Source organism: Cyprinodon tularosa, unplaced genomic scaffold (assembly GCF_016077235.1).
Source record: "Cyprinodon tularosa strain WSP-4 unplaced genomic scaffold, ASM1607723v1 ctg392, whole genome shotgun sequence".
Classification (NCBI taxonomy): Eukaryota; Metazoa; Chordata; class Actinopteri; order Cyprinodontiformes; family Cyprinodontidae; genus Cyprinodon; species Cyprinodon tularosa.
Genome location: NW_024039110.1, coordinates 612050 through 628975, shown reverse-complemented (window position 1 = coordinate 628975; position 16926 = coordinate 612050). Strand labels below are relative to the sequence as shown.

The 16926-nt window shown below is 38.0% G+C and overlaps 2 protein-coding genes across 4 annotated transcripts; both read left to right on the top strand.

Annotated features, from left to right (window-relative positions):
- Positions 1-526: 526 nt before the first annotated feature.
- pigw (phosphatidylinositol glycan anchor biosynthesis, class W) lies at positions 527-4275 on the top strand. 3 transcript variants are annotated; one of them, XM_038297592.1, is made up of 2 exons: positions 527-628; positions 2365-4275. In XM_038297592.1, exon 2 carries the CDS (start codon positions 2368-2370, stop codon positions 3859-3861), a length of 1494 nt encoding a protein of 497 aa, XP_038153520.1. In that variant the 5' UTR covers positions 527-628; positions 2365-2367; the 3' UTR covers positions 3862-4275. The 3 variants fall into 3 exon arrangements, with proteins under 3 accessions (XP_038153520.1, XP_038153522.1, XP_038153521.1); XM_038297594.1 differs by having other exon boundaries at positions 566-667; XM_038297593.1 differs by lacking the exon at positions 527-628 and adding an exon at positions 693-864.
- A 1036-nt stretch (positions 4276-5311) lies between these two features.
- ggnbp2 (gametogenetin binding protein 2) lies at positions 5312-15804 on the top strand. Its single transcript, XM_038297619.1, has 14 exons — positions 5312-5464; positions 6251-6371; positions 8043-8123; positions 8267-8520; positions 9921-10019; positions 11050-11163; positions 11241-11450; positions 12555-12729; positions 12822-13010; positions 13100-13217; positions 13308-13430; positions 14535-14680; positions 14769-14981; positions 15087-15804. Exons 2-14 carry the CDS (start codon positions 6279-6281, stop codon positions 15288-15290), a joined length of 2019 nt encoding a protein of 672 aa, XP_038153547.1. The 5' UTR covers positions 5312-5464; positions 6251-6278; the 3' UTR covers positions 15291-15804.
- The last annotated feature ends 1122 nt before the right edge of the window (positions 15805-16926 follow it).

Sequence of the window (16926 nt, the reverse complement as noted above, 5' to 3'; positions counted from 1 at the left end):
CATTATTCAAAATAGGGAAAAATATATCAGGTAAATGTGAATTTTTTGGACAAGAAGAAACAGTAGAACATGTAGTGATGTATTGTAAGAAGTGTGAGGAAGAAAGAAACAAATTGGTTATAGACCTAAATAAGGAGAAAGTAAAATTGAATTTGATAGATATTCTGCAGAAAAGGTCAAAAAAATATTATCAATATTTATTTAAATATTTAACATTAACAGGAATAATTAGGAGGATTTAGTATATTTATATAATATATATGAGTAATATTATATATATATATATATATATATATATATATATATATATATATATATATATATATATATATATATATATATATATATATATATATATATATATATATATATATATATATATATATATATATAGATAAATAAACACAAGTATCTTTATGAATAGGGCTATTCTGATTCACACTGCTCACCAGAAGGTGGGGGGAATGCACACCGAAAAGTTGTTTGCCAACCGCCATTAAACGCAACAAGACAATTTTGGAAAGAAGTGCTATAAAACCCAGCGTTCTCAAACGCATCATGGGAAACCCGGAAGTGTTTGAACGAGCCGTCACTGCACACCCAGCAAAATAACAATGCGGTTAAACAGGTATTTCTTCACCTTCCACGTTTAATATACAAAGTCGTGGTAAGTTCTGATCAATGGTAACTTTATTGTTTCTGACGTTGCCATTGAACACGGAATTATAATTTATTTATGAATGTTTGTAGTATCTGTCTTGTGGGAATCGGCTTAGAGACCCCGAACATCATAGGTGCAAACTGAGAGCGTTTGTTAGCAGGAAAGATAATGTTTGTGCACAGAGAACTTCAAATTTAACCAAGGTATGAAAAGATCATATCTTCCTTTTATCTTAATTTTTGAGACATGCATATTGAGAGAGTAGGTTAATCTATGTACTACAGATCTATGTCAAACTGCTGTTATGTTTCAGGATGACATTCTATGGGTCAACAACAACAAAAAAAAAAAATGAATCACAGATTTTCTAAAAATTTTATTTCAAAGTTTAAATTCTGGTTAGCGAGCTTGTAGATAAGGACCCTGTTTTTCTTTTTTAAATCACATTTAGAAATCTGGATTAAAAAAAGAAATGACAGCCTTTTCTAATTGACCCATAAATAATCTTGATAAACTTCAGGGATTTTTTTTTTCTTTAATTATCTTTTAAAGGGTTTATCTAAAAGGGCTTGGAAAATTTGAACTAAATGTTCAAAGAACCAATTGGGAGTAATCTTCTTTTCCAGGTGCAGATAACCTTTAGGAGGTGTTCCCTTAAATTTGTCTAAAGGCTGCATCATAGATTGTTAGATTGCCTATAAGAAGCTTTTACAAAATCATTGCTGAATGAAGTTTGGAGAAATCTCCCTAATCTTTGTTGAAATTTACAGTTCTCTGTAAATTACATCATTATAGTAGAAACTAGTGTTGCGCCGATGCCATTTTTTTTGGCCCCGATACCAATACCCGATACCTGGCTGTGCAGTATCGGCCGATACCAATACTATCTGTTCGAAATTGATGTGTGTGTATATAAAGAACTGCATACTACTTGGATGTAAAATAATTGCCATCATGGCTTTGTCAAGCTGCTGCCTACCTTTGTGAAGCAGGAAAAAGACTAATACAAAGTGAATCCAGTAGAACTGTTTATTTCCTACCTGGAATGGGTGACAATAGTTGAATAAACTTTTGGCTCTCAAAATGGTATCGGTGCCCTATTTGTTGGTACTCGCCGATACCGATACCATTTTAGTGCTGGATCGGGGCCCTGCTCAATACTGGTATCGGTTCAACAATAGTTGTAGGCAATCTTTAGAAAATGTTCCCTAAAATGTTTCTAAACATTCAATCATAAAAGGTCACGTAAAAAGTTGTAGCTAATCTTCAGGGAACTTTTTTTTTTTTTTTTGTATTTCTTTTGTTTTTATTCTGATAGATTTTAAGCAGCAAACACATTAGCTACCTCTCAGAAGAGCTTTAGGAGTCTTCTGTTGTGGATAATCTTAAAAGGACGTTTAAGGAGAGTTCCTCTAAGGCAGGCATCCCTAAAGTTGGTCCTCAAGGGCTGCTGTCCTGCAGGTTTTAGAGGTTTTCCTGTTTTAGCACAGCTGATTGTGATGATTGCAGTTCAGCAAAAGCTTTTTAATCAGCTTTCAATTAAAATCAGCTGTGCTAAAGCAGGGAAACCTCTAAAACCTGCAGGAGAGAGGCCCTCGAGGACCGACTTTGGGGATGCCTGCTCTAAGGTTTCAACAAAGTTGTTTTCTGCTGGTTACTCTTCCCCATGCCTCTTTGATTAAACTATTTATTAATGTTTGCAGGTTATGGCTCACAGGGAAGTGAAGGAGGCCTTTGTGAGTAATCTCAACGGGACCAGTTTGGGAGAGGTGGTGCTGGGCTCATTTCTCGCCCCAGTTTGTCTCGTCCACAGGGCGTTCATCTTGGTCCTCTACTACCAGGCCAAAGGGACTCTGCCGCTGCCGCTTCCACCCGTTTCCCATCTACTCCTTGACTTTTCGCTGCTGGTTCTCCCCCTTGTGTTATCGTGTACGCTTCTCAGCGACATTCTTTCCCAGGTCATCGTGTGCCTAACTGTTATTTTAGCTTGCGTGTTCTGCTTCATCTACCAAATTAGCTTCCGCTCCTCTGCTCTGCAGCCGCAGAAGATTTTCAGCAACTTTCTTCAGAGTCGCATTCAGTTCGACCAGGTTCCCTTCGTCACCCTCTTCAGAGTGTTTGTAAACATGAAGACCGCCATCAGCATCCTCGCCGTAGACTTTAGCGTCTTTCCAAGACGATATGCGAAGACGGAAACCTACGGGACAGGGGTTATGGACTTTGGAGTCGGGGCGTTTGTTTTTGCAAATGCTCTCGTCAGTCCCGAGGCGCGGAGGAAGAGCATTTCTGGATCCAAGATTAGCCATATCACAAAGCAGATCCTGTCTGTTTGGCCCCTGGTTGCTCTTGGGTTGGCGAGACTGGTGAGCATCAAAATGACCGGCTATCATGAACACGTGACAGAATACGGCATCCACTGGAATTTCTTCTTCACCCTGGCCATCGTTAGAGTTCTGGCTTCTGCTCTTTTAGTTGTTTTACCAGCTGGACTGTTGTGGCTTTTTGCTCTACTGATGAGTGGGTTTTATCAGTTCTTTCTGGAAACATCTGAGCTAAAGACCTTTCTAATGCACAATAATGACAGAGAGAAGGACTTTGTGCATGCTAACAAGGAAGGCATATTCTCAATAGCGGGCTATGTTGCCATCTACCTAGCAGGGGTTCAGATTGGACTCTATGTGATGCAGCCGAGATCTCAAGTCAAAGATTGTCTGAAAATGCTTTTTATCCTCTTTATAGGCAGCTTGCTGTCATATGCTGCTTTGCTGACGTGTCAGGCGCTGGTGGAGCCGGTCTCTCGCCGCTCTGCAAATTTACCCTTCGTCATCTGGAGCGTTGCTCAGTCTTTGTTTTTCATGTCCTGCCTCGGCCTGGCTGATATGGTCATCCTGTTCTCTAAGGGAGCATCCTCCTGCCGCTTTCTGCCGTCGTCAATGAATTTCCAAGAAAATGTCGCAGAGTCTGAGGCTTACCAAAACAGACGTGTCACAGATGGACTCTGCCTCATCCAGGCTGTCAGCAGGAACCAGCTGCTCTTTTTCCTGCTCGCCAACCTCATGACCGGAGTGACCAACTCTGTGGTGGACACACTCAGCTGCAGCAGTTTATTTTCTGTGTGTGTTTTACTGGTGTACATGTTCACAAACTGCCTTGTTATCTATGTTTTACATATCTGTGGAATTACAGTGAAATTCTGGTAAATGTTGGATATGCAAACTGTTTTTGTTTATATGAGGCTGAAATGACTTGCAACCAAAATGTAAAACAGCAGGAAACATTCAAATGTGGTAAAACTATTTAATATTTATGGAGATTAGTTTGAACTATTTCACAGCAGGAATGGTGCATCTGTGTTGATATGTAGTGTTAGTTTCCCAAAACATAAGGTTCAAGTTAATTTGGCTCTTATCTGACTGCACCTTCTTCCAAAAGTGAACTGTTCCCCCTGCATGACTTGTGATAAAGTGCAATTAGAGCTTTGTTTGCATTTCTTCTTTAATCTCAGTCTGTTCTCCACTAAGGCAGCCAGGAACAGAGGAGTGCATGATGTACATTTGATCTGCTGACAGATTGTCTCACCAGAGTGCTGCATCTTTGCAGCAATAATTGTCTTGTGCACTTTACATTTTCAGCTTTAAATATCTTTAAAAGTGGCTGACCTGTATGTTTATTGATCTCCATGTTGCCCTTTGTTTACTAAGGTTTTTTTTTTTTTTTTTTTGCACCTTGTATAGAAATAAATCATTTTAAGGTTGACTTCTCAATGTAATTTGTTGTACTTCCTTTGTGACAAATATGTAACATATCTCAGGTTGAAATGGTACAATTATATAATATATAAAAGGTAAAGTAGATTAACATTAGCTTTTTCAAACCCTCTCTATTTTCTTAATAGTTTAATGTTACTGGTTTAGCTGTTCTAAACAAATACTAGTAAATGTTATTTACAATTAAACAACCACCCATGAATATCATATAATTTCTTATTTAAGCAGGCATAAAGAGCTATGTATTTAAACTATTTCTAGATATACATATGTAATGTACAGAAGAGGATTAGGACCATTGGGGGAAAAAAAAGTTGACTGTTTTTTTAAATTTTATTTCAGTATAATATGAGAAAAAATTCAGAATTCTGACCTTTTTTTTTTTTTTCCCAGAATTCTGACTTTAATTGCAATAGCTGATTGAATTCTGACAGCTAACAAACATGTCAGCTTCATTTCTCAGAATTCAAAATTCTGAGAAATAAAGTCAGAATTCTGAGATTAAAATCAGAACTCTGATAAATAAAGTCAGAACTTGGAGATTGAAGTCAGAATTTTGAGAAATAAAGTCGGAACTCTTAGAAATAAAGTCGGAACTCTGAGAAATAAAGTCAGAATTCTGAGATGGTCAGAATTCTCAGATTAAAGACATAATTTTGAGATTAAGGTCAGAATTCTGAGAAAAAAAAGTCGGAATTCTGAGATCAAAGTCAGAACTCAGATTTTTTTTTTCCCGATATTAAACTGAAATAATATTTCAGTTCATAATATTGCAACTACTTTTTCAGTGGCCCTAATCCTCTTCCGTAGTAATGTCATCAAGCGTATAATAAATGTAAATCCTGTTCTCACATCAGTTAGATGTTTTTCACCTCATCTACGCCCTCTACAGGCAGTGCGTAATATAACATTAGTATTACGTACGGGGGGGGGGGGCAAAGGTATAATCAGTAATAAAGATCCCGCTGCCGTTGCAGGCTCACTAACTTGTTGCGCACTTGTTTATTTTTTTTTTTTTATTAAGTTTCAGGCGGCGGTAAGTAGAAATATTTAAATATTTGAACACACGCACTAGTAGGATTCATAGAGGCGGATAGACTGTCAGTACGAGGCGACATTTCCAAAGAAACTCACGGCTAAGTAGCTAGTTCCAACTTTCTATTAGCTTGCTAACGTTAGCTTTAGGCACTTACTATTTTAAAAGCTTGCTAGCCAAGTTTGTTTTCCTTCTCATCGACGAGGAGAACTAAAACCATAATTATACTCTAAAATATATTAGATCGCGAAAGGAATATAAGATAAATAACACTGCGCCTACGTGTTAACGAACGCCATTCTTGATTTCTGAAGTTGTTTTGTCAAGTGTACTTAGCTAACTGGCTAACAGGGAAATCTGTTGGAAAGGGTCTAATATACTATATATATATGTTAGTAAGCCTTTCCAAACCAGTCTTTCTAACCCGTACAATCCTATCTGAAAATGTTACACATATATATTTTTTTACAAACATGACGATTTTGCGATTTCCCAACCTTTCTTTTGCCGGGGTGTTTGCTAGCTTAGCAGGGAACATCGGGATCGGACTTCCCTGCTTGTAAGGTTTGAAGCAGCTAAAGCTATAGTTTGTAACTTTTCGGAATTGCTATGTGTTTAAAACACATCTTGTACGGGAAAGAAAATACAATATAAGTTGCTAGCTGTAGGATTATCTCAGACCTCAGTTCACTGAAGAGGAGTAGCATTAGCTTGGTGTAACTTGGGCGTTTAAGAACATCACTCCTACAACCTGTGATCGCTCTTGCATGTTTATATAACTTGCAGGTGAGCTGCTCTCTGGCCCCAAGACGACATGGCACGCCTGGTAGCGGTTTGCAGAGAGGGCGAGGAAGACTATCCGTTTTTATCGAGACAGATTCCTCTGTATATTGATGACACACTCACGGTAAGACCTCATGATCACAAGGAAAGGTTAGAATATAAGTACGCAGGCCTTTATGAATCAGTATACTGTGTTAAAGCTGAAATATGAAAGCACAAAGTGATTGTGATGTTGATTAGTACCCTTAGAGCTGTTTCTGCCCAAAAGAGCAATGAAGAAGATTGCTCTTATTATTTTTATTTTTTTTATTTCTGAAGGGGGCTGTTTGTTTCGTCTCTTTTTGTTGTTGGGGTTTTGGTCATACTGCTAGAAAGAATGTTGATGTCAGAAGGCTGAGATATGATTGTGTTTGTCACAAAGAGACATTTGGACCCTAAGAAATGATTAGATTGCTTAAAGTACAAAACAGTCTGAAACGAAACTTCTGATTTAAATACCAAGACTGCTGTTTTGTTCCCTACAATCTTCAATAAAATATTTTAGGGCTGCAACTGATGGTGATTTTGTCAATCAAACAATCTGCCGATAATTGGTTTTCATTAAAAATTGGATAGCAACTTCTTTTTGAGTTTTTACAGAACTTAAATGAGGGAAAACTAAAAGTTTTCCTTCTAAAGAGTTCTCGCTAGTGGAATTCAAAATATTTTATATATATATATTATATATATATATATATATATATATATATATTTTTTTTTATTACAGTTTTGATGTAATTACTCCTCTAAGTGGGTTTTTCTGTCAGCCAAGGGCATGTTTTAGAGTGTCTATACTAGGGTTGGGAATTGATAAGATTTTCACGATTCTGATTCCCTTGTCGATTCTTTGAAACGATTCGATTCCTTATCGATTCTCTTATCGATTCTGTTAACAATGAACTTGGAAAGTTCACGTTGACATTCGTCTGCCTTCGCCTGGGATGTTTTATTTCTGCCTGCCTTGGCGAAAACAGAAGGCAGCAAACGGGAGCTGCCAGCCTCTGAGCCAGCCAGGCTACCCGTCTCGTTACAGTCGTCTAAATCTAATGAAGAAGGCATCCGTTTAATGAAAAAGCGTTACTGTACAATTTCAGGAATAAACTCATCCCCCCCTGATTTAAATAACCTCGCTCCCAGAACTGCGGATCAACTTCGTAGCATGTTTAATAACCTCAAAGAGAGGTAGGAAATTGGTTTATTTCCAGAAATGGCATATGATTTACTAGGAACCTTATTAAGCACAGCCAATGATATAAAACTAGCTAGTTACCAACAGAGTCGCCTTCCATGCTGGTCGTAACTTTTGCTTCTCTCCTGAAGTATCAGAAACACTTTTTTCCCTTTTGTTTTGCTCTTCTAGACTTACGCCTGGTCACGTTGTACTTGCTTACTGAATGCAGTGTGTGTAACGTGCGTAAAAAACGTGAAGCAAGTTGTGCCCCCCAGTGCTAGGCTCTGGTGCTGCCTGGAATCGATAAGAGAATCATTAAGCGAGCTGCAAAACGGTGTCATGCAATTGAAACACACGGAACCAGTTCTAAACAGGAACTGGTTTTTGATTCCCTTCCCTACTCTATACTCCAGTTAATAATTAATCGATTACTAAATTGGATAAGGATTATATCAGCAATCGATTAATTATGACTGATCCGATTAATTGTTTAACTCCCAGTATGTGTCTCTTAGCTGTCAGAATGGACTAAACATGCCTGTGGAGTTTGATGTGGATGAACTGTTGTGTGTCAATGGTTTTCAGATGGTGATGGAGTTTCCTGACAGTATACTGGATGTTGAAGACCATGAAACGAACCCTGCTCAATGGAAACAATTTTCTGAGGTAAGCAGTTCTGATTTCTACACACATTTTCTCCAAATATGTTGTCATGTAGCAGGAACACCCACCCACAGAGCCTTACAGGGCTTTGTTTTCAATTTGGAGTGAAATAAGTTGAGAATGGGATTTATGTTTTCTTTTCCCAGTATTACTCCAAGCTGAAGCAGCAGGACCTGAATGTTGCGCTGATGGTGACATCCAGAGAGGTGTACGGTACGTTATCTCAGTCGGTGCCGTGTGTTGGCTGCAGGCGAAGCGTGGAGCGCCTCTTTTCACATTTAGTGGAAACCGGGAGTCCAGCGCTGGAGCCCCTCACAGTCAAACCAAAGGGCATGCTCAGTCTCACCAAGGCTTGCTTGGCAGACATGAAGAAGCTTTATACACTCTTTTACATCCATGGGTGAGAAATATTTGTTTTATTTATACGATGAGAACGATGTATAGGAAGCAACATAATGAATACTGATCTCCTCTTAGTTTGTCTCTAATCTTTTAATTGTATTGAGTGGTTGTTCTCTTAATCATCTTTACTAAACATTTTGTCTTAAAGATTTAATCTTATTTATAGATGGATTTATGAAATTAGCGTTTTTTTTCTTTTATCAGTATTGGCGGATAACTGCTTGTGTTCTCAGGTTCACTAGAGAAATTAGCATCCATACCTTGAGATTATGTGCATTGCTGCTTCCTCCAATAAAAATGCTTTGTTTTTCATGTAACATTTATTATTACTAGTTTTTCCATTAACCATCAAATTGCTCTATTTGTAGTTGTGAAAATAAATTACCTAAATGGGAACACTGCGTTCTGAAGAATCACGTTTTTCTATTAAAATATTTTTACGCTGCAATGGGGAGGTTTTTCAGTCGCATCAATATTTCGCAAAGCTGCAATGGAATCCCCTTTTGGCATCACAAGAGTAACGTGATCTGAAACTGGACCTTAGTACCTTTTTAAAAAGAAGAAAAAGAGGATGCTGGTGCGGCATATTTGGATTAAGGATGAGACTTGAGTAACTTTTACATTCAGCTCACAATGATGAGCACTACAGCCGTGGCTGAAATATGGATCTATGTTATAAGTGTTAAAGTTTATGGTTTTTTTATGTTATTGTGTTATGTTATTTTATAGAAACACCACAATAAAAAAAAAATGCATTTTGAAAATTAGAGTATCAAGTTAGTTTTGCACACATTTGTAATGGAAACTTGTCATGTAAATGAAAAAAAGGAATATCTGCCTAAAAATGGTCAAAAGCAGATATATTGGGCCTTTAAAAAAATTAAGTCATTCATTTATCAGACTATGTGGCTTTGTGATAGTGTTTATATCCTGTAATGGATGGATAGCATGTATTTACAGCATTATTATTAGTTAAAAAAACAATTCACTACAACTTTATGTACTATAATGTGAGGGTTTGTTAAATAAATGCTTAAATGCATAAAGGATTTATGTTTACCTGACAAAATGCGTTAACATTCAAATGTATTTTTGCAAACTACTGTATTTTATTTATCTTATTTATATTAAGACAATACAATTAAACATCGTTAGGGCTTCTAGCCAAAGTCTAAGTGAAAGCTCATCTCCCCAGTTAGGCTTTTTGACCCAAATAAACACAATTAAGTATTAATGACACAGATGTAAAATGAAATAAAGAAAAAAATAATACAAGTAATGCAATGAGAGGTTATATTACACAGGAAGAATTCATAAAAACGCATGTCTAGATTAGGTTTTCTTTACTATTGTATCCAGATCCTGATGGTTGTTTAATTGTCATTTATCGATTTGCAGGTCAAAGCTGAATGACATGATTGATGCAATTCCTAAAAGTAAAAAGAATAAACGCTGCCAGTTGCACTCCTTAGACACTCACAAACCTAAGCCATTGGGGTAAGTAACGTGCACAGTTTGAACTTTTTCCTTTTTTTTTTTCTTTTACAAGTCTGATTCGCTTCTCTTTTTTGGAAAAATTTGTTCAACAATAGACAAAAATTTGTTAAAATCTAAACCGTAGGTCTTCAACAGGGGTCCGTGACCACTAGGGGGTCCACGGAGGTACTGCATGCGGGTCACGAAAGTTTTGCTTGATTAGACTTTTTTTTTTTTTTTATATATCCCCCTTGCAATTCTTGACTCTAATTAAAATGTCTTTAAATCCTCATTATCATGAATTCAACACACTGTATTAAACAGATAAATGGCGGCAGAAGATGTCTTTCAGTCATCAATGCTCACATTCAGCGACACACAGGAGCTCTTTCAAGCTGGGCACCGTTTCATTCACAACACCTGTCCCGTCAACCAGGAATCAGAATCAGAAATACTTTAATATTCCCAGAGAGAAATTACTTTAGTTACATTACTCCATCTGTAATAGAGTGACTATAGGACCAGTTTGATATAACACTATTTCATTGATTATATATAAAATCAGGGGGGGGGGCCCTGCTCCATCTCACCAGTTTGGGGATCCTTGGCCTGGGAAATGTTGAAGACCCCTGATCTAGACTATTAAATGTGGCGGAAGATGGGAAGTTGGTTTGGATTCCTGATGTTCTCTTATTTTGGTATCGCTTAAGTTTCTGGGCTCTCGATTGAGGCTCTGATGTCCTGAAATAACAAACACAGACAACATGAACACAATGACCACGGCAGCCGTTGTAAACATCACTGTATAATAGGCTGCAGCTGGTTTTTATGAGCAACAACTTGCTTGAAACTGTCCAGAAAATCCCATTGCTAATCATGTTTTGTAATTTGAAACGATTATCTTACCCTTTGTTGGTTGGCTCTCAAAGTATGCTACACTACTATACACCACTGCCCTGTACTCATCACATTCCCAGGTGTTGAGAAAATCTGTTTTTGTAGATTTCCTAGAAGCCTCTAAGTTGTCATAACATTGTTATAAATGTTGCAGGGGGAGTTGGATGGACGTGTGGGAGCTGATGTCTCAAGAATGCAGGGATGAGGTGGTCCTGATCGACAGTGCCTGTCTCCTGGAGACATTGGAGACATACTTACGTAAACACAGGTATATTCTTATTTCCACCAATAATACTCCCTGCTCCTTTATGTTGAAGAGAAAATGACCGGCTCTGACTTGAACAGGTTTTGCACAGACTGTAAAAGTAAAGTGATCAGAGCTTATAACATCCTGGTTGGAGAGGTGGATTCCAGTGAGGAGAAGGGGTACTGCGCCGCTCTGTATGAGGGTCTCTGCTGTTGCCCCCATGAGCGGCACATTCACGTGTGCTGTGAGACGGACTTCATCGCTCACTTACTCGGCCGAGCGGAGCCTGAATTCTCAGGAGGTTACGAGTAAGTCGGATCTCATCACATTTTGTTGCTTTGTTCTTGTACAGTGTAATAACAATAAGGTTTAATTCTATTACTGTATACTAGACCGTAAATATGGTATAGAACCACCATATCTGTCCACGTTTTCACAGGGAGACAGAGAATCATAGCTTATTGATTGACATATATTAGGAGAGCCTCGGAAGCAAAGAGCTGCTTGCAGCTGCGCTATGACTGAAGTGAAATTTCCCCTTCATTTAGCTTAGGGCAGCAGCTAACGATTATTTTTCTAATCGATTAAACTGTTGATCTCTTTTTTCCTCATTAATAATCAGATGGCAAAAGGTTCCTTAATAAAGATTTCTTTAGAGTTAAACTAGGTGGAATAAAGCTTATCCATTCAAGGAGTTCTGGATGGAGCATTTTGACGGATGAAAACTTCTTCTTTTTTTTATTTAAATAAATTCTTACACTTTTGGTATAGTTGCTGCTCTAAGTGGGTTACTTTGTCAGCTAAAGGCATGTTTTAGACTCTATTTACTCCAGTGAGTGATAATCGGTAACTAAATTAGTTGACGATTATTTAAATAATCGATTATTGAAAACTTACTTCCTTAAAATTAGAATCCCCTTCCATGGGGAAATACAATTATTAGATGTTGAATACATTTCTATTAAAATAGAAAATTAACCCATTCTTTATCATATTAGGTCAGTGTAAATTCATAATTCAGAAATATTTTACATATATCTTTGACTTAATTTTAAACAATAATTACCAGTTTTATTCACTGATATATTAAGCTGCAACACATGAAGGTATTTCTATCAGTTTGGTTCAAAATAACATTTAGATTGAAACAGTGATCCCTATGAATGAAGCTCTCACCTCAATATTTAAATAATTAAAAAGAATTGTAAAGAGAAAATCAGTCACTATGTCTATTCCAGTGCATATTATCATTAGAATATGTTTTAGTATTATGTACTCGGTACATAATATAGGGGTCCTGGCCCCTGTTTAGAACCGCCCATGCACTTGTTGTTATAATAAATACGTGTAACCCTTTGTTCCTGTCAGGATTTTTCAGTAATGGCACTAATAATGAAATTCTTTCTTTAAAGGCGGAGAGAAAGGCATGCAAAAACTATCGATGTTGCACAAGAGGAAGTTCTGACCTGCCTGGGCATTCATCTCTACGAGCGACTGCATAGAATCTGGCAGAAGCTACGAGCTGAGGAACAGACCTGGCAGATATTGTTCCATCTTGGTGTCGACGCGCTACGGAAAAGCTTTGAGGTGCCTTCGGTTTTGTGCTGCGTGTTCAGTGGAGGACGCCACACAGTGTCCCTGTGTGTTTTTTCTAACCGCCATGTTTCCCTGACCTCCAGATGGCGGTGGAGAAGATGCAGGGGATCAGTCGGCTTGAGCAGTTTGTGGAGGAGCTGTCGGAGGAGGAGAGGGCCAAAGAGCTGAAACTGGAGAAGAAGAGGCAGAAAAGAAAAAATCGACGCAAAAACAAGTGTGGCTTTGAAATGTCTGAACAGCAGGCAGAGAATAAGGAGAAAATCCTTGATGAGGTAAAATTGGAGGGTCAGGAGGTGTTCTGGGCTGCGTTTATAAGATGAATCATTGCCTGTATTTCACTGAGCTCTTTTTGCTGCCATAGGGTTCCTTTAATTCAGTTGAGGGCAGTTGTAAGGCCTGTGGAAGCAATGATGAGGAAGAGGAAGGGGCTGCCACCAGCGAGAACACCCCCTGTAACTGTTCAGACAGCGCCAAGCAAGGTATAAACATTTACCAAAAAAATGAATGTCTTAGTCCTGCTGTGTGTGACTGAGGGCGAATAAAGAGTCGGAGCTTGATGTCGTCTTCAGATTTGTCCCACATCAGTAACGCGAGCGACTGGGGCTACTCATCCAGTATGGAAGGCAGTGAGATGAGTTCACGAGAGGGCTCGGATGTTGCCTGCTCAGAGGGGATTTGCAACCATGAAACAGGTCAGATTTAAACAGAAACTAATCTCTTCATACATTTCCTTATTTTATGTTGCAGCCAGTGTACAGCAGCATTAAGAGCGTGACTTTAAAGTGGAAGGAAAGGACACAGTCTTATTATTTTATGTTTAACTGATTAAGATCAGGAGGATAGAGATTTATGTTGAGACTCAAAAAGCGAACAGCTTTTTTTTAACCACTTTTGACAGTTGTTAAATTCGTTCTGTTTGCATTTAAATCTTTTGCTCCTTTAAAATAACCCTGTTCAGTCATTAATTGAAGAACAACTGAAATCATAAACATTGAGGAAACGCAGTGGACATTTTAGAAGGATTAAAGACAGGCCAATATAAGCGGTTAATTTAATTTTTTCCCCAATATGGACTTAAACATGCATGCAAATCACAGAATTGTTTGTGCATTCAACAGCTGTGCCTTGAGAAGTAAAGCGAATGCATTGCTGCTTTCTCCACTTGTTATCTATTGCTACTGTTTACATTTTATTTATTTTTTATTGAAACTTGTGCAACATTTGTTTTTGTGTCAATTTCAACATGCGAACGGAGGAAAGAAAAAATATATCAGCCTAAAGAACCAGCAGCTCATATTGGCTAGACCGGTATCAGCATCAACCTTAAAAAAACTGTATCAGTCGATCACTAGAGGGGATCATATGCCTTAGTGTGATGTGGAGTTTGAATTTATCCACACGTCTTGAAGTAGGCCAAAAGGTTAGAATAATCCGGTTTGATCAAAGAAAGCTTTTGCATGTTTACCTTTTCCCTTTGCTGTGTTTTGTGGCCATAATTGTTCTATTCGTTTATCAATGTTCTCTAACAAACCTTTGTGGCCTTTATAGGACAGTTGGACCAAATTGCACACATGTAGTCTCCCTTTTTAAAATGAGATGACTTCTGAAGGCAACTGGTTGATCTGGAACATATATCAGGATGTCAGGCTGAACAGGATTGGTTGCAAATGGGAATCTAGAGCATTTAATTGATGGTGCATTATGGGCAATGGATGATAAAACTGCAACTTGGTCTGTTAATTGTGATATGGTCCAGTGGGTCTCTGAACTTATTGTATTTTATTTATCTTTTCAAGTGGATTATCCAAATGTTAATCAGTGTTTTGAAGACAAGGAGGAGGACGGAACCGACAGCTGCGTGGACTGCTGGCCACACTCTGAGGAAAAGAGTCAGTCCAAGAGTAAAAAGAAAAAAAAGGGCAAGAGCTTCTGCAACGATCAGGTTGGGAACAAACTGGGTTGCAGAATTCCAAGTTGCAGACAAAAATATTAAGCAACATGTGTGAGGTAACACTGCCGTGTTTCTACAGGGCCCCAAATCTGAAGGCTGTCTGTCAGACAGGAAGTCCGCAGGCCACAATCTGACCTCAGCAAACACCTGTCGAACCAAAGAATTCTTATCCTCTAAATGCGCTGATAGATTTACTAACATTGCTCTGCGTTTGCCATGGACAATAAATCAGAACAACTGCAGCCTTCGCACGAGGCCTACAAAGGCGAATATAAGTCTAGTGGAACTTCTGGTAAGAATCCTCTCCTCCATTATATCCTGTGTTGGTAGAAAAGTATTAATTAATGCATGAAAGTTCGGAAGATTTGTAAACACCTTACCACTGTTCCTTACTCAGGATGATTCCGACATAACTTCAGATGAGGAGTGCGGTCTGACACAAGATGAGATCCAGGCATTTTTAGAACAAAACCGATCCTTCTACAGCAACCGCCACCGATATCGACAGCTCCTAAAAGAGAAATTCACCAACTACTGTCGGTCCACTGAGGAGGGCAAGCCGGTCTGTGGAAAGCGGTTTGCCTCAACCAGTGTCAAGTAACACCTGCCAGTGGGAAACTAAAAGCACTGCTGCGGGATTGTTAGAAAAGATGCATTTCAGGTGTAGCCTTCGGTGTCTTGTTGGGTCTTCTCTGAAATCAATGTGGTTGGTATCCTATCGACATCTCTGTCTCTTTTGCACGTGTACACTGACAGTTCATCTCTATTTGCCACATTCATACATGTAGTTGTTCTTTTTGACCAAGCTGAGATATTTATTGTTGGTCTTGTGTTGGGTTTTGGGGTTGGAGCACAGTCGAATAAGAAATCAATTGTTGCAAGCTGTGATGAGGATTCATTTCAGGAGTCTTATTTTTATGATTTTTGTTTCCTTTTTATTTGTTTTTCTTCTCAGTGGTGACACTTAAGTCTAGTGCTAAAAGGTTGCACCTTGAAATGTGTAGAGAAATATAAATAGATGAATTTTACAGAGAATAAACATCCATTTGTAATAAATTTGGGGTGTGTACCTAATGTGGAAAATTTACAAAATAAAGAATATTTATTAATATGTATTATGTTTCTTTTTTTCTTTTCTAAGTTTAAGTATAATGTCACCTGACCAGTTTTCTTCAGGTTCAAGGCTTGAAAATTGGACTGGAAACTGTTTATCTGCAACACATATCCTGAGCTTACTGATGCCTATCTTCTTATTTAAATGCACATTTTATGCACATAGCCCATCCTCTAGCCACCATGCATCTGTTTAGACCTGTTTGGATTTGAATTAGCGTTGCATTCATTCATGAGCTATTGCTTAGTTTAGCAGAAAGGCCAATTCCTATCTTCAGCTGCCATTTCAAAAAAACTGGGTACATGGAATATGTTGCATCTCTTTCACAGGACAACACAGACTAGACAATATATGCCAATATCATAAAGATGGAGACTTGTTACCATAAAATGTATTAAAGGTGTATATATAAACATGTTTGTAACCCTTTTTAATGAAGGAAAAATCCACAATGGTCACAGACGTCACTTGAATCTGACAAATGTAATAATTCTAGGAGTGTAGGCAGATTAAAGTTGCACCACCTTTTAAAAATGCTTCAATAGAATGATTTAAAAAAATAAATCCTAGAAAGGTTGAAAATAACATGATTATCTCCTTTTTATCTCTTTCTTTCATCTTTTCTCCTTTTTCTGTTTTTCCTTTCCTGTTCTACTTACATTGCAGTGTCCATATAATCTGTAAAAATTCCCTGCATAGTTATAATAAAGCTATTTATATGCATAAATCAAGCGGATCACTATGGTGATGGCCGTACTGCTCCACTTGTGAAAGTAAAATCTGTTGTGCTCTTTTTGGTTTCAAGACAATTATTAGATTAGATGAGCTTTATTGATCTCACAGAGGAGAAATACGCTATTCTTATTGCCATATTGCCAGACAGGACTAAAAAAAATAACACGACCAAAGGAATATATTAAATCATTAGTAATCACTCAGCAGGCCTAAATATAGGGAAACGTGTAGGCTCTGTGCTGTTTGTTGACATCATCTTTGCCGCCTTCAACATGGAACAGAGGAAGCACAGAAAGTTGTCTCAGCAGAATGATTTATCAGTAAATTAAATGCAACACAATGTTAAAGGCATGTTAGGCCATAATGGGAGCAAATACATAGATTTTAA

What these genes read in the sequence shown, in the direction of transcription:
- pigw (XM_038297592.1), top strand. Translation starts at nt 2,368, where the DNA reads ATGGCTCACAGGGAAGTGAAGGAGGCCTTTGTGAGTAATCTCAACGGG.
- ggnbp2 (XM_038297619.1), top strand. Translation starts at nt 6,279, where the DNA reads ATGGCACGCCTGGTAGCGGTTTGCAGAGAGGGCGAGGAAGACTATCCG. An exon ending in ACATACTTACGTAAACACAG is followed by an intron (nt 11,164 to 11,240) that starts GTATATTCTTAT and finishes TGACTTGAACAG; the next exon opens with GTTTTGCACAGACTGTAAAA. An exon ending in GATTTGCAACCATGAAACAG is followed by an intron (nt 13,431 to 14,534) that starts GTCAGATTTAAA and finishes TATCTTTTCAAG; the next exon opens with TGGATTATCCAAATGTTAAT.